General features: G+C 46.0%; 1 protein-coding gene across 4 annotated transcripts in view; it reads left to right on the top strand.

Annotated features, from left to right (window-relative positions):
• The window catches only part of Pdzrn3 (PDZ domain containing ring finger 3), a 230,632-nt gene extending 215,707 nt beyond the window's left edge, over positions 1-14,925 (top strand). For all 4 annotated transcript variants that reach the window (XM_028872710.2, XM_037203948.1, XM_037203949.1 and 1 more), the window contains 5 exons: positions 7,054-7,152; positions 8,260-8,322; positions 10,007-10,108; positions 11,597-11,713; positions 12,499-14,925. In XM_028872710.2, the coding sequence (XP_028728543.1) occupies positions 7,054-7,152; positions 8,260-8,322; positions 10,007-10,108; positions 11,597-11,713; positions 12,499-14,055 (1,938 nt within the window). In that variant the 3' untranslated portion in view covers positions 14,056-14,925. The remainder of the gene's footprint in view (positions 1-7,053; positions 7,153-8,259; positions 8,323-10,006; positions 10,109-11,596; positions 11,714-12,498) is intronic.
• The last annotated feature ends 7,661 nt before the right edge of the window (positions 14,926-22,586 follow it).

Here is a 22,586-nt window from a genome sequence, read left to right as displayed (position 1 = left end):
TCTCTTACAGCAGCCAGCCCCGTGAGAGAGGTGGACGCATTCAGGGTCTTACTGAGGTTCACTGTGGGGCATCTCCAGTTGAGATCAATGGCTAGACCTCTAGTCTGTGGCCAGGGTACGTCTGTAGAGGGGTACCAAGACAAGTTTACTTGTCCATTTAAGGGGGTCATTTCACAAGCCCCTGCTAAGATCTGACTTTACTACAGCAGACCTAGTTTTCAGAGGATACGCAAATACCATCTCTGCTCCTCAAAGGATTTCTTAGACCTGCTGCCAGTGTCTCTGCTAGGTCCCCACCTGTCTTGTTCCAGATGTTGGATCTGATTTCAGAGAGATCAGGTTTGTCTTCAAGTAGAAAGCACCTTCTCAGTGTAATGCCGATCACCCAAGTTGAATGAGATAAAAAAGAACAACCGATCTATGCCTGTTATGTGTGAGGAAAATATATACGAGTGTGTTGGGATGTTATCAAAGCCAATGCAGAGGGGAAAACAGATGTTCTTCCTTTTAAAGTACACAAAATGATCATATTTAGGTAAGTGTCAAATCCCTGTTATTGTGAAATTGCTTAGCGTTAAAGGGCTTATTCCCAAGTATACCCCAGAGCTGAGCAACCGAATAATTACCCCTGAATTTTCAGGTACTGAACACCTGCTCCAGGTCTTCCTGCAGGCAATTAAAAAAGAAAATAGATGTCTGATGAAGCTTTTTTCCCGTACTCTATTGTTTTAATTTCCCCCGTGATTCTGCAGTGGCGTGCTACCCAGCCTGGGAAGCTGCTGTCACCTGTTTTGTTTTGATGATATCCTTAGGAGACCAGCAAGGAAAGGCCAGCTACAGTTTTGACGGGATTGGGGGTGGGGGATTGGAAGGAAATATGTCTGAATGATTCTGATTTCTCAGAATAACAGAAGTAGACCAGATGAGAATTGGGATGGTCCTGGAGGTACCATGGGAGACTGTAACCAATCTGGAAATTTCTCATTAAAGCTGTGAAGCAAAAGGTGAGCCCTCACTGGGCGGCAGTGGCACACGCCTGTAATCCCAGCACTCAGAAGGCAGAGCCAGGAGGATCTCTGTGAGTTCGAGGCCAGCCTGGTCTACAGAGTGAGATCCAGGACAGGCACCAAAACTACACAGAGAAACCCTGTCTCAAAACAAAACAAAAAATAAAATAAAATAAAATAAAAGAGAAAGAAAGACAGACAGACAGAAAGGTGAGAGCTCATTTGAGGAACCTGGCATGCCCTGTTCTGGTTGAGTCGGCCTCCTCTTGACTTTCCAAGTATCATAAGGATCTTCAAGTTTCTTTCTTTGTATGTATATCCACCTAAAACCAGGACCTTGACAGATAGAGTTTAGACTTGCCTAGCAGCACACCTCTGAGAGAAGGTTTCTGGACTATACTAAGGTCCAACAGCACCATCATCTTCTTGTCTGATGACCCTGCTAGAGTATAAGCTCCATGCAAGAGCTGACTCTTTTAGTGCTCACTCCCACACAGTGTCTGGAAGAGTCTATGTAATATTTTGGCACCTAAATATTTATTGAAGGGAGAAATAAATATTTTGATATGAGGCCTTAAGTAAAACTGTAATCTTGTTAGAGACATCACTGCGTCCCATGACACAGCATGAATACATATAGGAACAGTTTTGATACCTGGCAGCCATCCTGGTCCAGGAAAGTGAGAAATTATGAAGGAGTGACTGAGCTTCTCGGAGAGGAATAAACCATTTGAGTTAGGTTTAGGGTATCTTCCAGTTTAATTCACTGAGGCTAAAATAAAGACCTTGAATCATGAGGGTGGTGCAGCCCTCTTAATACCGCTAATTGGAATACCATGTACGTTTCATCTGAAATGTCAGACTCAGCCACTCATTTTTATCAAATAGTCCATCTAGACCAGTAAGCAACAGGATACCATAGATGGGACTGGTGTAATCCAGCTAATGCTGATGCATTATTCATACCTATTTGATTAGTGGTCGTCTTTGAAATCCTATCTCCATCATCGCAACAGCTATGTATTGATACCCTCTATGCCTTCAGCTAGGCTGCCTCAGAAGCAGAAATCAATTGAAAACTGACCAATTGTCCAGTAACTTGGAGGAAATTTTGCTTTCACCAAGTCTCATTTAAGAAGAGTAAAGTGGCTGAAGTTGGTTCAAGAGAACTTGGCACATTGGTTGGTGGCCGAGACAAGCTTAAGTTTTCATTAGATCTTTCTTCTGCCTTAAAATCTCAAGCTCATTCAATTTTGTTGAGAACATACCATGCCTCCATGGCGAGGCTGAATGCTGCTGATGTAGTATAATTCATTATTTAGCTATGAACATCTCCCTGTCATCATCAAGTCAAGGTAAAACATATGCAGATACAAAGACAGCAGGAATCTTATCTTTCCTTCTCTCAAGATCATCAAAAACCTGTTAAGGTCACTCTGGCTTAGCCACAGACTCTTCTCTGGGCTGGAGATCCATCCTTGAGAAACAGTAATTGAGGTTAAGCAGTGTCCTGTGCCTTCTAGAAGGTAATTTTATCAGAGACTTATGGCTAGAGTTTCTAAGAATGTCCAGATAAAGCAAAGACCTAATATAGCCCAAGCCATGATATTTAACACTAAGGCCAAGCATATTCCTAAATCCCAGATGCTCTTGCTTGTTACTCACCATGTATGTTGCCAGCACTGGCTTACCTCCTACCCTGAATTATTTTAGAGCAAGATGTAAAATTGCTCCCACAGTACCATCCTTCAATAGGAATGCTACTGCCATTCTTGTACTTAATGATCAAGTTGTAAGGTTTTGTTTCAAAGGCAACTCAAGTGAGTATGGAAGAGAGAACTTTGACATCAAGGCAAGTATTTAGAGCAGGTGCCTCCCCTGCCGTCCCCTGGCTGAGGATCTGTGTCTCATGCTGGAGCCAGGTGGACCACATACCCATCTGAAAGAATGGAGTCTGGCCTCCACAGCATTTCAGTGATATCCAGCCAAACTGAGAATGGGACTGTCTCCATGAAAATCTGTCCTGGGAGAATTGGTAGCAAGGCTCAAAGGCTAAGCACAGTGTTAATCTCTACCTCAGTCTGCTGTTGTGAGGGACCATGTGTTCTAAAAATAGCCCTAACTGGGAGCGACTATAGTAAGAGAACCTTATTCTCTACCATGCAAATTATGAAACAGCAGCTATTGTAGCATCTTTTTCAGGTTGAGCACCCTGTATCCCAGATGCTTGGGACAAGCAGTGTTCAGATTTTGAAATATTTGCATGTAAACAATGAGGTTTACCTAGGAAGCAGGTCTAAACATAAAGTTCATTTATGTTTCATAGATGCCACATACATATAGTCCAAAGGTAATTTTAGGACAATATTTTTAACCCACTTCTATTTTAATTATGAGCAAACCCATAAGGTCAGATATGAGGTCTTCCATGTGGCCACATTATGTCAGGGTTCAACTCAAGAACTTGGAGATGTTGCTGCATTTCAGGGAAGGTATAGCCAACCCCAACTTGCTCCCTGAAAGTCCAGTTAATGGCAACACATCAAGAGTTTTGCATGCACATGCATGAGTGGTCCTTGATTTGGAAAATACTGTAAATTTCTTCAGGATATTTTCTGAATATGTGTATGTGCACTCATGGGTAGAGGTCAGAGGTCAGCTTCCAGTGTTTTCTTTTCTCTATAATTACCTTTTTTTTTAAAAAAGCAGGTCACTCTTTCAGCTAGACTAGCTGGCCAGCAAGCTTCCAGGTCTTCCTATATCTGTCAGCCCAGTGCTATGGTCAAAAAAACACCCAACCACACACTCAGCTTTTATATGGCTGCTAAGGATCTAAACTCAGGTCCTCATTCTTCCATAGCAAATGCTTTACCCACTGAGCTGTCTCTTTAGTATTTTCAATTCCAGCCTGAAAATTTGTGCTAAAAATCTCCCCCTGCTTATAAAAGGTTTAGAATAAAATTGATAAGGACAAGAAAGAACAAAATCAGACCAACAGTAATATGAACTAAAATCTTTTAGCTTAATGCTTCTCTAATTTTGTCAGTTAAAGCATTGGCCTAAAAGTAAAGAGGTACTTTTCAGGGTAGGTATTATCAAAATCATGTGCTAAAGACTTGCATTAGGGTACCAGGATAGATAAAGCTAATCCTTTTCAGTGTAGTAGAGGACCAGCTATCCCCTTTCTTATGAGTCCTTTTTTTCTACCCAGAAACCCCTAATCTACTACATAGTTCCTTTCTATGATATGACTTCCAAACATCTTCCTGGTCTCAAATGCCACTCATAGCGTGTGTCAGAGTCATGCCTGACTGTGATAGAAGACCCCAAGAACAAGCTTGGCTGCCTAGCTGTGTGTCTGTGACTGCCTGGCTGTGGGTCTGTGGCTGCCTAGATGTGGATCTGTGACGGCCTGGATGTGGATCTGTGACTGCCTGGATGTGGATCTATGACTGCCTGGATGTGGATCTGTGACTGCCTGGATGTGGGTCTGTGACGGCCTGGATGTGAGTCTGTGACTGCCTTGATGTGGATCTGTGGCTGCCTGGATGTGGATCTGTGACTGCCTGGATGTGGATCTGTGACTGCCTGGATGTGGGTCTGTGGCTGCCTCGCTGTGGGTCTGTAACTGCCTGGATGTGGGTCTGTGACTGCCTCACTGTGGGTCTGTGACGGCCTGGATGTGGGTATGTGACTGCCTCGCTGTGGGTCTGTGACGGCCTGGATGTGGGTCTGTGGCTGACCGGTACAGGAGTATTTAACTGGCCCTACAGACAGCTGACGTGCACCACCTTTGTTAAACTGCCATGCCTTTGGTTATCAGGAAATGTCCTAGAACTTTCTACACACTTCCCTTAACTTCTTTGAGTTCTTCATTTGTGACCATGAAGCATATAGTTCAAGGGGTGTAAGGCACACTGGGGCTACAGCGTCTCCACTAGTTTAAGAGACTGTCCTCTTGGAACCCACACAGACAACCCATTCCCTCACATTGAATCCTACTGGAAGTGGAATTTCCACACTGGTTGTGTGTGCGTGTGTGTGTGTGTGTGTGTGTCTGTCTGTCTGTCTATCTCCAGTCTTCCCTATGGTCTTGCTTTCTGGTCAACCTCTTCCAAGACCAAATGGGTCCTGCAAATAAGAGCCCAAGGCTCAGTGGCAGCATTGGATCGGGACCTGTCCTGGGGGACCTGAGCCACTAATCATGAAATTTCATTGATTCAGAGTGCCCACTCAGGAAGGCCCAAGAAAGGATCCCTGTGGCAAAGTCTTAGTCACAATACAACCCAATGGGGGTGCCTGAGAGGTGTTTGAAACATAGAACATGCCACTTGTATTTGTGGGGTGAAAACTTGTTATTCCAAAGGATCTGGAGATTACCCTTGTGATTAAATACACCCCTTAAATCCAGCCTGACTAGCACACTCACAAACAAGGAAGGAAATTTCCATCTAATGCAACTAAAGCATCAGAAATTAAGAGTTTCATTTAATGAGAATTTACCATATTGTAAGAGCTATCATTAGGAAGTCACTGAATTAATTAACATATCAGTGATCAGAAAATAAACTAACAGCATCTTATTAAGGAGAGGCACTCTCTTGTTGTAACCACTGGTTCCTTTTTGTGACCCAAACACGATTATTAAACTGCCACACAGGGCTGGGAGCACTGTGTGCCTCACCTCCCTGCCTTACGTGTGCTAGTGAGCAAACAAAGGCCCAGGCAAATCAACAAGCCCATGGTAAAGCTTCTGAATGAAGACAGACTGGGGATTTGCTTATATGCCTGCCTTTGTAATCATTTTATATGGGACAGGTCAGCTAGTGAAAAGTCCATCGGAGCAGGGCAGTGCCCACCTAAACCTAAAGCCAAGCTCCTTGCCCTGGCCTATAGAGTGCCACCTGTTCTGGCCCAGCCCCATGTCCACATCCACCTTCCTTCTTTCTTTCCCATTTACAAGGCTTTGACCACACTGGTCCAGAGCCTTTACACCTCCTGTTCTTCCGCTTTGAAGGTTATCAGTGGTGTTGGGCACCCTGTCTTTCATGAGGAAAGGCTGTCTCTACAAAGACTGCTGTGCCCTTCCCCACATCCCAGGAAAGGCCTCTAGAGATGCCACTTGGAAGTGGCTCTGACAGAGTAGCCTGAAGACCTCATCTCAGAGCCCATCCCACCCTCCTGGTTATCCAGCAAAAACCATAAAAAAAAAAAAATCAGACCGAAGAGTCGGCTGGACAACTTATTAGCAGGTGGTCCCTCAAACTGACCCGCAGCTTGCAGCTGCGCAAAGCCCACGAGTCACTGGCAGAGGGAACGGCAGGGTGAGTAGGCTTGTAAACACCAGCAGAGAACCTGAAGGGTCCTCCCGGAGCTCCCAAGACTTCAGAGCTCTGACTTCTTTCCGAAGTGCAGACTAATTGGCACAAACAATAACATCGCCTGTCATCGTGTGTCCCAGCCTTGGGTTCAGTTTGCTTTTTATCTTATTTAATTTGCAGTAACAGTGGCTGAAACTAATTTTCGACTGTAAATATCACAGCTGTTATAGAAGGCATTAATTGCACACTATCACGTTACTCTCCTTTCTTGGATCAATTTATGCGTAATCTGTTTGCAACTTCTACGCCTGTGCATATTAAGGGGCGCAGCGTGAGATAATCTAACCCAACATGCTGGAAACATTTGTGCCGAGGTGGCTGGAGCGTTCAGGGTGTGGAAATATTATTGTTTGTGGCAGACATTGAAAGAATGCTTTTTAAAAGCCCTACCCCTGAGGTCTTGACGCTGACTGAAATATGGGTAATTTTTCTTGGGGAGGATCAATAAAATAACTATTTTCAAAATGACTTTATATTGACTGAGAGGTCAGAAATGCCCAGGGCATTGATCCCCTGTCCATAATCACTTTTTGTTCAGTAAGTTAACTGGCTCTACACAGTTGAATGCAAAGAAATCCAGTCCATCATTTAAACCAAATATTTTCAAAGCATTTGACATGTTCCTGGCCTGCTGGAGTCTCACAGAGGAGGTTTTCTTTGTCTAGGAAGTGGGCCTCTACAGGATGAACAGCCAGGACAAGTTGGGCCTCACCGTGTGCTACCGGACAGATGACGAAGATGACATAGGGATTTACATAAGTGAGGTACGAAAGCTAAGGTTGGAAAATTAGCCTCTCGGAGCCAGAAGGGCTGGGCCTTTGTTTTTCTTTGCATTTGTTCACACACCCTAGACCTAGCTCCTCAAGAATATCTTTGGGAAGATACAGAACACATGCCCCTTTCATCGCGCTCCGTGGAGTCACATCTTACACAGAGGTTAAGTTCTAATGTCGGTACATAAGGCAAAATTACCCTTGAGAAGCCGCAAACCAACCATAAAATGGAGTCGTTTACATGGTCTGTGTGCTCACCCCCGAGGGAAGAACAGCCTCACATTTCCCAACTCAAGTGCAATGGTAGACAGAATGGCTTATATATTTTAAAGTCTCTCTCCTGCCTCCCTGTCATAGTATACACAGTTGAGTTCATATACATCCAACATAACTTAATGTGGACTTATCAAAGTACATAGATAAAGGATGCAATGATCTTTCTAGAAGAGACAGAGTAGAGGAATAGATTTCAATGTGAATACTTTCCTATGCGTGCATCCTTCCTTGTAATTGCAGAAACCCAATTTCCTGAAGACATCAACTCTGCCTCTCTGGGCTGAGCCAAGAGCTGTATCTGCTATAGACTTCACAGTTAACTCACTGGATAAGCACCACCTACCAGGCTTTGAATGTCACATCAGCATGTGTAGGGCACCCCTGCCAGCCTCAGTCTCACTCGCCCCAATTATACATTTCACTTTTAAAGCTCTCTTCCAAAAATTTAACCACCAAGGGCTGGTGTAAACCCACCAAAGTTGGGCTGCCAGACAGGATACCTGCAGGGGCCCCCTTCACCTACTCCACGTCACTGGCCTGCTTCTGATGACACTGTGTCCAGTGAGAGGCCCCTCTGCCTCTTCAGCAGCTCAGCTCTGCAGCTCTGAACCCAGTCCTTGGTCACAGCACTGCCAGGCAGGGTTCTGAGAGGCCCCGGGAAGGGCATGGAACAGATCAGTCCGTTTCTCCCTGTGCACGATGCTAAGTCCTGTGTGTAAACCTGGGCAGCACAGAGAGGCAGGGGTGGGTGTGGCGGTATGTTAAAGATGGCCTTTGGAAAAGTGCCTGTGTTTGTGCTGAGGTGTCCGCTGTGCGTTTCAGATCGACCCTAACAGCATTGCAGCCAAGGATGGACGCATCCGTGAAGGAGACCGCATCATCCAGGTAGGTTCCCTTACCCAGGATGCATATCTTCAGCAAACAAATGAGTTCCAGGAGTAAGTGAGGTTGTCAATGCAGGAGAGATTTAAGGTCAGGAATCAGAAATTCAGCTGTGCAGTCCTCCCCTGTGTGGTTTGTGAATAAGACTAATTAGCCAATCACGTACAAAGGGCGAAATGAGAACAGACCCAGCTGTCCCATATTTGGGACCAAATACCTCTGAGAAGTATAAAATTTCAGAATTCACTGTTTACCTGTCCTGTGAACTCAGTTCTAAGAGTAACATCTACCTTGAATCCTGTTATTCCATGCAGGCAAAGTAAGACTGCTTACTTCTTTCTTTCAGCTATAATCTTTTTTTAAGGGGGGGGGGGGCGTGTTAGTGTACCTTGTTGGTATCAAACTTACTACATAAAGATGACCCAAACAAACTTCTGATGCTCCTGCCTCTGCCTCTTGCACACCTGGTTTAATGTGATGCTGAGGATGGAGCACAGGGCTTCATTCGTGCCAAGCAAACATTCTATCCTCTGAGATCATCTCTGGCCCTGTAGTTGTGTGTAGGGTTAGAGAGCCTTGGCTTTCTTGTGTCCCACAGGCTTGCCTTTCTATCTCTTCTCATTTTTATCTTCATGTTTCTAGTCTACCAGTTTACTTTTCTCATTTCATATGCCACTATGTGCAGTTTTGGTTGTACATACAACCACTCTGTATTCTATTTCTCCAGCCTCTATCCAGAGCCTTGGTAGCTGAGTTTCCCTAGGAAAGAGACCCAGACCTTCACACCAAGGGCCCTAATCCTCAGCATACTTACTTTTGTTGCTAGTTTTCTCTAGTTGAAAACAGGAAGTAGTAAGGGTGCCCCAGAGAGAGCCTTGCCTGGGTTGCAGACATCCCCGTCATCACTGTGTAAACAGATTGGATAATGACAACCAGTAGTGTCTCCGCTTTGCCGCCTCTTGGTTCTTTGACATAAAGTGGCAAAGTCAGATGAAGGGCTCAGTTTCCAGGTCAGTGGGACTACCGTGGTATCACTGGAGGAATATCAGCCCGGGAACTAAAATTTGCAGAACTCAAACGTTGCTGAGACACGCAGGCAGACAGCCGGCCGGAGGGTTGTCAGTGTGAAGGTGAGAGAGTCGTTCCCACTTGACTCTCTAGCCAGCCTGTTAAACTACGCATGCACAGTGAAGGAGAGAGTCATTCCCACTTGACTGTCTAGCTAGCCTGTTAAACTGGGCATGCGCAGTAAAGGTGAGGCGTCATTTCCACTTGACTCTCTAGCCAGCCCGTTAAACTGGGCATGCGCAGTCCACGTATACACGCCCTTCCCCGGCTCCACTCCTCATGATCCCAGCAGCCATCCTGTTGCTTTCTCCCCTGTTATATATAGGAAATATCTGTTTTATGTTTCTTACTTATCCTCCTGCCCAAATATGAGATTCCAGGGCTCAGATGTGTCCTGAGCAGCAGGAGTTTTCTGGATCATCTGGGTCCTCCACATCATGGCTACCTCCGGCTAAGCAAGGCTTTCTTTCCTAAAATCAGCACTTTTTGAAAGCTGAATGGAATTTCCATGTCATGACTGTGAGCGGTGGCGACTGCAGTTCTGAAGCAAGACAAGAGGCTGCCGCTCCATCCAGTCATGTCCCCGTCTACCTGTCCCCACCTGTCCTTGTGCTTTTAGATTAATGGGATAGAAGTGCAGAACCGTGAAGAGGCAGTGGCTCTTCTAACCAGTGAAGAAAACAAGAACTTTTCGTTGCTGATTGCAAGGCCTGAACTCCAGGTAAGTCAATGTCCTAGGGATTGAATAGGTAGGGTTTCTGTAGTCAAAACCAGACTCTCCAACCCTGCAGAACAATGTCAGAGTGTCGCATCTGAGCTTAAAGGTGCTGGCTGCCTGGAAGGCAGTTGAACCTGTTGTGATGTGGGATCCATTCAAAGGTTTAACCACCTGGCCAGGCCCCATCAGTCTGACTAATGAAGGAATCATAGCAGGATTTACAGATGCCCCTTCCAGCCTGGAGCTAAGGCCCACTGATTAGCACATTGCGGGGGGGGGGGGGGGGGGTCAAAAGGAAAGGAGTTGAGTCTTTCAAATAGTAACTAACAGCATTAACCAGTGAGTCTGGATATAAAAAAGTAGCAAAGCAGGGGAGGAAGTATTAGAAGCTTCTCCAGTGTGGAGTAGGGTTGGGGGTCTCTTCGGTCTCGTGGGGGGGGGGTAATTTTTCCAGCCTATAGAGCAGAGGTTCTCAACCTGTGGGTCATGACCCCTTTGGGAGTTACTTAACAGATATTTACATTATGATTCATGACAGTAATAAAATTAGAGTTATGAAGTAGCAGTGACATAATTTTATGGTTGGGGGGGTCACCACAATGTGAGGAACTATACTAAAGGGTCGCAGCACTAGGAAGGCTGAGGACCACTGCTCTAGAGTACCTGCATTTTGGTGACTATTCCGGAGAGAGCCCTGCAGTTCCTGTTTTCTGAACGTAATGTCCCTCCTTGAAAGAAAGCTTTTCTATGGCCTGTTAAATGAGTTATTTTTCTCCTTGCTGTGACAAAATACCCGCCCAAAGCAACATCAGGAAAGAGGGGCTTATTTTGACTCAGTTTGAGGGTACGGTCCAGCACGGCAGGGGAAGGAAAGTGGGGTATGAAGCGGCTATCTGCAAGGTGTGCAGTCATGAAGGAGAGAGATGAATCTTGTAGCTACAGTTTTCCTGCCTTGCCCACAGTCAGGACAAATCTTTGTCACCCGCCAGTCCCACTGCTGCTCAGACCCAACCAAGTAAACACAGAGACTTATATTGCTTACAAACTGTATGGCCGTGGCAGGCTTCTTGCTTACTATTCTTATAGTTTAAATTAATCCATTTCCATAAATCTATACCTTGCCATGTGGTTCACCAGTGTCTTCACATGCTGCTTGTCATGGCAGTGGCTGGCAGTGACTCCTCCTACCTTCCTGTTCTCTCAGTTCTCCTCTCTGTTAGTCCTGCCTATACTTCCTGCCTGGCCACTGGCCAGTCAGTGTTTTATTTATTCACCAATCAGAGCATTTGACATACAGACCATCCCACAGCAGAATCTGGTATTTAGCTTGATTTCTTCTGTTCCACTGCCCAAGTTCAGAGGGGCTCCTCCGTCTCCAGCTAACCCTCTCTGGTCATACCCACTCTATGCCATCGATGTGTCTCTATGGTGATTCTAAGTTCAAGCTGATACTAAAGCCTCTGGTGTGTGTGTTGGCCATTCTTCTCCTAGCTGGACGAGGGCTGGATGGATGACGACAGGAATGACTTTCTGGATGACTTACACATGGACATGCTTGAGGAGCAGCATCACCAGGCCATGCAGTTCACAGCCAGTGTGCTCCAACAGGTAAAAGCCGGGGTAGTCCCACACCACCGCCACTGAGGAGCGCTCGCACCCTCCACGATGGTAAAGGCCATCAACAAACCCATGCCTAAGAGCTTTTCTGCTTGAGCATGGGAGGGGTGCAAGCTGATAGGTTCCCTCGCCAAGCTCTTCCCCGGAAATTACCACATCCTTTACATAGTGAGTTCCAAACTCCTATCAGTCTAGCTCCCAAGTGCTGGGATTACAGGCACATACCACCTCATCTAGATTATGATGCATTTATGGTTGAAAAAAAAACCAAAGCAGAGACATTGATACCACTAGCCTGGTGTTCGCCAGGAAAACATATGCATCAGTGTTTACTGAGATCAGAGAAAAGTAAGTCATGCCTTTGAAAGTAAAGCAATTCTGTGATTAACCTGAGCTGCTCCGAGCCCTACAGCTCCCTCCCATGCCACTCACTGTCAGAGTCCTAATTACCTGCTTGTTGAGTCTCTTATGAGTGCTTATGCATTCTTCCTGTGTACCGGTTCCTTTACCAGTTAGTTATCGGGATAACTGATACTATCTTCCCTGGTATATAGACTGAAAAAATGAGAATTAAGCACCTGCCCAGATGCACAGAGTTAGGGCTGGCCACTTCCTGGGCCCTGGGTCATTCAAATGCTGCCGGTCAGCCTTGGGACATTAGAACTCAACCCAAAACTCCTGTCCCGCACATAAAGGTCACACTGGGTACCTGCCCCCCTTCCCCCAGAGTCCCGTCACCACGAACCGGTTGTTCTTGTCATTTTCCTCTGATGTAGAAGAAGCATGAGGAAGATGGTGGAACCACAGACACGGCCACCATCTTATCCAACCAGCACGAGAAAGACAGCGGCGTGGGTCGGACGGATGAGAGCACCCGCAACGACGAGAGCTCCGAACAGGAGAACAACGGTGAAGACGCCACGGCGTCCTCCAACCCGCTGGCGGGCCAGAGGAAGCTGACCTGTAGCCAGGACACCCTAGGCAGTGGCGACCTGCCTTTCAGCAATGAATCCTTCATCTCTGCGGACTGTACCGACGTGGACTACCTGGGCATCCCAGTAGACGAGTGTGAGCGTTTCCGCGAGCTGCTGGAGCTCAAGTGTCAGGTGCAGAGCAGCAACCCCTACAGCCTGTACTACCCCAGCAGCCCGGTGGACACGGCTGCCAAGAGCGACCCGGAGAGTGTGGACAAGGAGCTGGAGCTCCTCAACGAGGAGCTGCGCAGCATCGAGCTGGAGTGCCTGAGCATCGTGCGTGCGCACAAGATGCAGCAGCTGAAGGAGCAGTACCGCGAGTCCTGGATGCTGCACCACAGTGGCTTCCGCAACTACAACACCAGCGTGGACGTGCGCCGCCATGAGCTCTCGGACATCACTGAGCTGCCCGAGAAGTCAGACAAGGATAGCTCGAGCGCCTACAACACCGGGGAGAGCTGCCGGAGTACCCCACTCACCCTGGAGATCTCCCCAGACAACTCCTTGCGGAGGGTGGCTGAGGGAAGTAGCGAAGGGGCCGCGGCCAGCATCGAAGCTTACAGGCCATCCCCCAAGAACCTGCTCGCCATCACTGAGGACCCTGAAGTAAGCACCCCCAACTACAGCCCTAGCGCCAAAGAGCTGGACCCCAGCCAGGCCCTGGAGAGCAAAGAGCGCCGAGTTAGCGATGGCAGCAGGAGCCCCACCGCCAGCCCAAAGCTGGGCAGTGCCTACCTGCCCTCATACCACCACTCCCCGTACAAGCACGCGCACATCCCAGCGCACGCGCAGCACTACCAGAGCTACATGCACCTGATCCAGCAGAAGTCAGCCGTGGAGTATGCGCAAAGCCAGATGAGCCTGGTGAGCATGTGCAAGGACTTGAACTCCTCTAACTCGGCCGAACCCAGGATGGAGTGGAAAGTGAAGATCCGCAGCGACGGGACACGCTACATTACCAAAAGGCCGGTGCGTGACCGGCTGCTGCGGGAGCGTGCGCTGAAGATCCGGGAGGAACGCAGCGGCCTGACCACCGATGACGACGCCATGAGTGAGATGAAGATGGGGCGCTACTGGAGCAAGGAGGAGCGCAAACAGCATCTGGTGAAGGCCAAGGAGCAGAGAAGGAGGCGCGAGTTTATGATGCAGAGCAGGCTGGATTGTCTGAAGGAACAGCAGGCGGCCGACGACAGGAAGGAGATGAACATCCTGGAACTGAGCCACAAAAAGATGATGAAGAAGAGGAACAAAAAGATCTTTGACAATTGGATGACCATCCAAGAACTCTTAACCCACGGCACAAAATCGCCAGACGGCACTAGGGTATACAATTCCTTCCTGTCGGTGACTACTGTGTAACTCTCACTGTGTACAGAGGAGAGACCGCTACCGTTGGGGTAGACATCCTTGCCTCGTTCAATGCGGCAAGTTTTTGTATATATAAGCCCGGCCATCATGTTGATAGTCTAAATTTGCCACTCCTACAACTTTGGGTGTCCTGGCTCTGTTTTCAGTGAAGGGAAAAATACACCCTTACTCTCTTAGAAGGCAATATTAACAAGCAGCTTTTTTTCAAATAGCAATGGTAATTTTTTACTTGTTAACCTTTTTCATAAAGTGTTTAAATTTCCAAAAGATCTTTTATTAAGCATACTTTCACAGAATAATTTGTTTAAACTATATTCATATAAAAGAAGGTTAAACACGCTTTTTTTCTGCCTAAGACACAAAGTGCAACTGCCAGTATGTATTTTTAATGGGACCCTATTTTGTAATGTCACTTCGCTGAAAGGTGTTTCATACGAGTCACCATTCACTCCTACAGCTTATGTCAGTTGTGGTTTCAATGCAAACCCGCCAAAGTCTGCTTGGTGATTTCACACACACCTACACCCAAACTAACAATGTTTCCAGTCAGGATATCCATTTTTAACATTTTTCTGGTTAAGGTTCCCAAGGAGAGTGTCAAGGTTTTAACAGCGAGCAAAATTTCCTGCAGCTGTATGGACGCTTAAAGCATGTTTGCCAATATTACCGCCTGTTGGAAGAATTTGCATGTACAGGGAGTTGTGGATGGAGACAGTTTGTGGAGTTTTAAGTGCTCATCGTTGTAGACCTTTGCTTTGTAGATTGGAAGGGACAGACTTAACCAAGCAAGTTCACAGAATCATGATTAGTTACAAACATCAAGTAAAATGAAGTTAAAATAAATTATTATTTTCTATTTGATATGTGTTGACATGGGTGCTTATTTTACAGTGTTAATTCCTGACCCCTGCCTGGGGCATCACCTGCTGCTTCTTAAGTCTTTCAAACTACCTGATCCCTTCATCCAGCCTAGAGCCCGGTGACAGATGAATAAGTAAGGTCTGGTGGCAAGTTGTAGGGAATCAAATATACCATATCATATACTCCTGGGCTTGGACAGTCTGCCTCCCAGGACGCTTCCACCGTGCCTAGTGTCCTACAAATAGGAAAGCTTGTGGGCAAGCGTCTTGGCCAGGATTGTGTTTACAAGGACAAACACTACTCTCTGCCTGTTATGGCAAACATCTTGTCCAGCTTTCCATCTCTGAGATGTATCTGTCCACCAGGCAATAGTTTCGCAGCATTAGCAGAGGTCACTAAAGTAGCTGGGCTTGGAAACAGGTTTCTTTTAGGTTTCTGTGACTGTCAAGGTCTTGAGTAACTTGTTGCCAGGGTTCCCTAATTACCGTGTTTATATCAATTTCAGCTATAATGCCCACTGAAAAATGAAAATAAAGATAAGATTAGGAAGGGCATCATTTTTTATTTGCCATCACACCAGCCATCTGGTTTACTCGCTGATTTAATTAAAATGTTGATTGAAAGGGCAAGGTGTTTTAGGCATCTCAGACAACAGTTTCCTCACACAGACTCCTTTTGAGCCCAAATCCCTCTTTTGGGGCTGGGATCTTAAGACTAATTATGAGTTCCACTTGTGTAACCAGTCTTTCTCTGTCCCACCAGCCAGCTCCCAAATAATGACATGGAGACTTATTATTAATTATGAAAGCTTGGCTATAGCTTAGGCTTGTTCCTAACTAGGTCTTATATCTTAAATTAACTGATAATTTTTTTAATCTACATTCTACCACATGGGTTTTGACCTTCCTTTCGTTCTGTACCTCCAACTTGTTCTGTATCTCATTGGCATCTCCTATGTACCTGGAGTCCTCTTCCTCTTCCTTTCTCTCCCTGGAAATCACACCCAGGCCTCCTGCCTAGCTATTGGCCATTCAGCTTTTTATTATACCCATCACAGCAATACATCTTCACACAGTGTACAAATATCCCACAATACACTTGTAATAAAATAATTTAATGAAAATAAAACATGGAGATAATGATTTCTCACCAGTGAAATATCTGGTTGCTATCTCTTCTCAAACCAGGCATTGCTAAGATAATTGCATCTGCTACATCATTCTAATCAGCTCTGTAAGGTGAATCAAGTTTTGCGAAGTGCACTGTTAGGCCATAAAGTCCCAACAGTCCCCGAGTTCAGTTTTCAATGGTGTGCCATCCGCAGCTCCCAAGCTGCTTTGCAGCCCCAGGCACTCTGACCTCCCATCTTCTAGTAAATATTTCACAGAACACAAACACCTGTCTGATAAATTGCAAATCACTATAAAGCACAGAAGAGCATGCAAGTGACTGCTATTTAGAAAATAGCTTTTCTCTCATTCAAGGCATGAGCTGACTGCATGGCACATGAGCAAAGAGGGTGCTTAGGATGGAACCTAAGGTGTCACAACGTGTCGAAGGCAAATAGGGGCGCCTCTCATCGGGGTTCATAGAGTACCTCCACGTGTAGGATTTAGCCTGCACACTTAGGAAAAACACCTTAAAGTTACCATCTTAGGTTTCCAACTGTGCATTGTGCTCAGACCTAACCTGCACTGCAGTCTGAAGTTTCTCTAATCTAAGGTAACAACTCAGCTAAAATATAAAAGGCATGACAGTGTCAACCAGAAGGAAATAGGAAGCTGAGAGATACAAGGTAGCTCATTTATAACCAAGCGAGAATTCAGAACTCAGCACCCGGCCCCACATCTCTTAGCAGCTCAGACTCAGGGGACAGGTAGTAAAGCATGTGAACAGTCAACTTCCATGCATCCGTCCTGCGCTCTCAACCAAAAAACTGCAAGCATTTCACTAATGGATGCCCCAGAGTGAGTCTAAGCCAGGAAACATGAATCTACCATTTCTTATGTGAGCTTGTGCTCCCAAGGGCCTCATGGTACAAGCCTTTCTGAGCTACTAGGAAAATCCAGGGGTGTCTCAGGGTAAGAGTGTGAACACTTGACAACTTCCATTGAGAACCCCTAGAGTCCATGTAAACATGTACTGTTACCAAGACATCTTTCTACCAGCCCTCTTGCCCTGCTCCTAGGGCTCATTTGGGAATCGGAGAGAAGCGTCTGATAGGGTTCTCTCTTCTGGCAGTGGGGGTGGGGGTTATAGAACATGTAAATAAATTGCACTACAGTTTTGGAGGTGTTGCATAGCCCTCGGAGCCACTGATGGACTCTTCTTACTCACATAGGAAGCCCAGGTTTGGAAAAAAATGTGAGCCCTCTACATTTCTTTCTCTTCATTTGGCCCTTGTGTGGTTGAATCTTGCAGCACTGTTTGAGCCAAATCCTTATTCTGAAGAGCAACAAGGAAGCCATTTTCCCTATGAACGCCATGGCCTCTGAGACCATTAAAATTCAGCTAACCACTGATCCCTGCAATCTTAAGGGCATTGTGCTAACGGTTTGCTCATTGCTACTGAACTTTAGGAAGCGTGATGCAGGCTCCTCATTCTCCACTATCCCACTCCACTGTCTGGATAGCTCTGGTCTCAACTCTTCCTAGAATGAGTCTTTTCTGAGCCCCAGAGCTATATATACTGTTCATTCCAGTAGCCACTAGCCACATCCAGCTACTAAACAGTTCATGTATGGTAAGTCCAAAGCATGAGGCTAAAGGTGGTATATCCACCACTAAAAAAAAAAGAAAAAGAAAGAAATCAGTGAATAAAATATGATTAGTCCAAATGGAAATGTTCTGGGAAAATAGATTTCAAAATTACCATACTTTTTCAAAATGATACAAAGTTTTATAATAATTTCTATGGAAATTTCAGTGATTTCTATTGCAATTACGGTAACTTCACATATGTTGGGTTGAGTAAAATATGTAATTAGAATTTACTTTGTAACTGGGAATACAACAAAACTTCTAAATTCTATATGTAAGGGCTAGGGAGATGGTTCAGTCTGTAAAGTGCCTGCTGAGGAAGCATCAGGACTCGAGTTCAAATCCCCAGTACCCACATAAAAGCTGGGCACAGTGGCTCACATCTGTAACTGTAGAACTTAGGGGCAGTGGGGGGTGGGAGGGAAGGGAGAGATAGCAGAGACAGGTGGAGCTCCAGTGCTCACTGGCCAGCCTGCCTAGCCAATCAGTGAAGCTCTAGCATCAGTAGGAGACCTTGCCTCAAAAATTAATTTAGGAGCAATAGAGGACTAACATCAATCACTGACCCTCATATGCACATGTGCACACATACATACAAGCACATACATGCACTACAAACAACCAAATTTTCATATGTGCACCACATTATATTTCTACTGAACATCACTAATATAGACAGTGTTGGGTCTTTATGTGCAAAATGCTTGCATCACTAAACGCTTAGGTCAGTTCTTCAAGGTTGGTAGTTTTTATCAAAAATGTAAACTCACGATAGGAATTTTACCCAGAGCTGGAGAGATGACTCAGCCATTAAGAGAACTTGCTGCTCTTACAGAGGACTGGAGTTTAGTTCCAACATCCACACACATTGGACGGCTCACACCCACCTGTAACTCCTTCAAAGGTTCAATCATCCTCTTTTGGTTTGTGCAGGCACCTACATCACATACACATAGCCCCCAATACATGCACATTTACATGTAATCAAAAATGTAGGGTTTGAGAGATGCCTCAGGAGTTAAGAACATTGGCTGCTTTTCCAGAGGACCCAGGTTTGATTCCCAGCACCCACATGACAGCTCAGAACCATCTGTACTCCAGTTCTAGAGGATCTGATGCCCTCTTCTGGCCTCTGTGAGCCCCAGGCATGCATACAATACATAGACATACATGAAAGCAAAACACTCCCATACGTAAAATATCAAGGAAAAAAAAACCTTTTTTTAACTTTTTGGAAAAGAATTTTCCCAGTAAGAGTGACTGGAGTTGGTATTCCCAGATTCTGGCCCTTGAGATTTCACCACTGTTCCACCATCTACTCAGGAAACAACCCAGCATTGCCCTGATTATGTTCGTTATATTTGTAACACATTCATGAGGCCAATAAAAGAAACTGCTCTCAAAGAAACGGGCACTTTCCCATGTTCCCTCTGGAGTTCTAAGTCACAGGATAGTCTAAGTCTCCTCGCAAGAACACATGACAGTGGGCAAAAATAGCAACAGGAGACATCCATGAAGTTTTTCATCTCTTCCACGAAAACAAGAGATTCCAAATAGCAAGAATCCCAAACATGCTGAGGTAGGGCTGTACATCGCCTAGGGAACACTAGTTGGAGAACTAATTAGGATTATAAACTGAAGTATGAAAATTAACCAAATAATTATGTCCTTGTAGCCTTCAGAAGTAGGTTACAGGTTACTCACGAGCACAATTGCCCCCAAGCCAAGGAAGCAAACAGAATTCTGCCATAAGCCATCACAATGCCCTGCTTTTATTTCTGCTTCCCAATTATTTGAGCATTTCAAGATTTCTGTGGAGCATCAACTAATTAACAGGAAATCACTAAGACGAGATAAGATGTGAGAATTCTCATGCAAATGCTGTGGTCTTCAATTTTGATTAAATGTGAATTCCCCTGGAGCACTTAGAGAACAAAGCACGGTTCTTTGGGTTTTATTCAGATGGACTTTTCTGTGTGAATGGTCCACTTTTCCTTTAGCTCCCAGTTACAATAATCCTCAAAGGGCATGCTCTGTGAGGACCCGTGATGGGCCTGTAACTTGGTTTTCCTTTTAACCAGCAGGAGCCGACCTCAGTACACTAGCATTGTTTGAAAATGAAAGCTGAGAAAATAATTAGCCTCCCTTCTTTGGTTTCACAAGTTGAAGTTTATTCTCTAATCCAATGAGTCTCACCAAAATCATTAAGAACCCCATGGATTTGCCAGATGTCACCAGTGTCCCTCAAAAATATGCTATGGGTTCAATTCTGGGCCCCACATGGGAGGGAGGGAGGGAGGGAGGAAGGGAGGGAGGGAGGGAGGGAGGGAGAGAGAGAGAGAGAGAGAGAGAGAGAGAGAGAGAGAGAGAGAGAGCCAATTCCCACAAGATGTCCTCTGACCTCTGCACATGATCTGTGGCACACATGTGCATGAACACAAAATAACCAAATGGGTAATTATATATATATATATATATATATATATATATATATATATACATATATATTACATATTTGCTTCCCTCTCCTCAGTGCCATCCCAGATGGCTCCAACTTAGTTCTAAGAATTGTGACCAGCCCTTGCTCTCAGAGCCACATCAGAAGCTGATACTGCTTGCAGCCGTGGAGAGCTTACAGTGAGAAAGAAAATAGGAAACCAATCATTCTAAAAGCCAAGAAGGTTGACGTCAGGGGCAGCCAGAGAGCCACTGATTCCAGAGAGGGTCGTCTGAAACAAACGATGACCGAGCTAAGAGGAACTCCTATCCACTAAGGCAAAGGAGAGTGGTGGCATTACAAGCAAAGAAGCAGCATGTTCAAAGGTCCTGGGGAGGCAGAAAACATGACCGTGAACAGTGTGCCTTGAGCTTTAAGCCAACAAAGGTGTGGAAGGTATCTATTTGACCACAAATACCTTTTCAATATAGTCAGCATATTGCTTATCAAACACACATACTGGAAACAACACTGAATGCGTTACATACATCAACTCCCTTAATCAAGAGCCTATGGGATGAATGGGATTGCTATTCATATTTCACAGGTAAGGAGGGAAAGCTTGGAGAAGTCAGCTGCTGTGGGGCCATTAGGGCAGCTGACATGACATTTCTGAGCCCCACTTAACCACTGTGCTGGCAACCTGCACCACTGAGATGGGAGCTCAGGGATCCCCACCCTGGGAGCAGCTGGAAGATTCCATCAGATACATGGTATGTCTATAACCCGGACAGCCACCTGTCTCTACCCACCTTCCTCCTGTCTCTACCCACCTTCCACCTGTTCTCTGCCCACCTTCCACCCGTCTCTACCCACCTTCCACCTGTTCTCTGCCCACCTTCCACCCGTCTCTACCCACCTTCCACCTGTTCTCTGCCCACCTTCCACCCGTCTCTACCCACCTTCCTCCTGTCTCTACCCACCTTCCACCTGTTCTCTGCCCACCTTCCACCCGTCTCTACCCACCTTCCACCGTCTCTACCCACCTTCCTCCTGTCTCTACCCACCTTCCACCTATCTCTACCCACCTTCCTCCTGTCTCTACCCACCTTCCACCCGTCTCTACCCACCTTCCTCCTGTCTCTACCCACCTTCCTCCTGTCTCTACCCACCTTCCTCCTGTCTCTACCCATCTTCCATCTATCTCTACCCACCTTCCACCTGTCTATACCCACCTTCCACCCATCTCTACCCATCTTCCACCTAGCTCTAGCCCAGGGAGGAGGGTTTAGAGCCATATTGCTGCCCATGGCAAAGCCCCAGCAGGTGATTCAACCTGCAGGCTGGTCAGTTCACTTCCACAAAGTCAAGCGAGGTGACCAGCAGAAACAACTTCTTCCCTGCCCTCGGATGTCTTTCCCTTGAGTACCATGCAATACCCACCCTGAAACTCCGGTCTTGGGACTCCTGCCATGCAATACCTAGCTCAGAGGCTTCAAAGAATTTCCCTTGTCCTCTGTCACCAGCTACAGCCCTTCCTCCCTCTTATTTCCCCAGAGGATTATCAGTTCTGGTGAGCTGGGTCCAGAGAATGCATACGAAGAAGGCAGTTCAGGTGGTTTTAGGGTCTCACAGCTTCTCTGGTGACCCACCCATACAAACGGTTATCCTTAGCGGTGCCTTGTTGTGTCAAGTACTGTGGTTGACTCTGCTGTGACCTCCAAAACCTCACATGCAGAGACACCAAGCTCAAAGGGCAGAACAGTCATCTCCACAAACTGGAAGCTCAGATGACCTAAGGGGCTGACAAACTATATTTGGGGCTTTTCCATCCTCAAAGGATTCAGACAGGGAGTGTGGGTCTTTGCAAAGGCCCAACTGTTCCCAGGCCAAACAATTCAAACAAGTCCATTGGGTCTTAGAGCAGAGTCTATGGATAAGAAGAACTGGGCTCCGATAGAGAAATGAGATCCAGACACCCACTTTCAGTGTGACCTGTGCCAGAGGCTGCTGGATTAAGCTGGGACTTAGGAGCATAGCAATGCTTATTCTCTGGACTCTAGGGCTCTTTTAAAAGGAGACTTCTCTTTGACCAATTTTTGACATCAATTGCTACATTTCCTAGCTCTCTTTTAAGCCAGTCTCTGAGAAGGGAGACCTGCTTCTGTCTCCCAGCCCATCACTGCTGCTTCCTCCTCACCAGGGTCAGTCACTTCCTGAACACCTACATGATGTGTAATGACCATGTTCCCATTAGAAACCACCGAGACCATTTACTTCTAAATGGGGCTTGGAGTTTTTCCCTTCGCTTAGCAACAAGAAAAATTCAAGAATCTGCATATGCACTGCTAGTTAGTTTCACGTTTCAAAACAAGGCCAAATGGTGAATGTACCTCTAAAATCCATTAGGAGTTCAGGGAATAACGCAACCCATCCAAAGAGCCTTGCGAGGAGGACAGGACTC

The sequence above is a fragment of the Peromyscus leucopus genome, chromosome 3, assembly GCF_004664715.2.
Source record: "Peromyscus leucopus breed LL Stock chromosome 3, UCI_PerLeu_2.1, whole genome shotgun sequence".
Lineage (NCBI taxonomy): Eukaryota > Metazoa > Chordata > Mammalia > Rodentia > Cricetidae > Peromyscus > Peromyscus leucopus.
The sequence above is the reverse complement of the archived record's forward strand: the minus strand, read 5'-3'. Positions and strand labels throughout refer to the sequence as shown.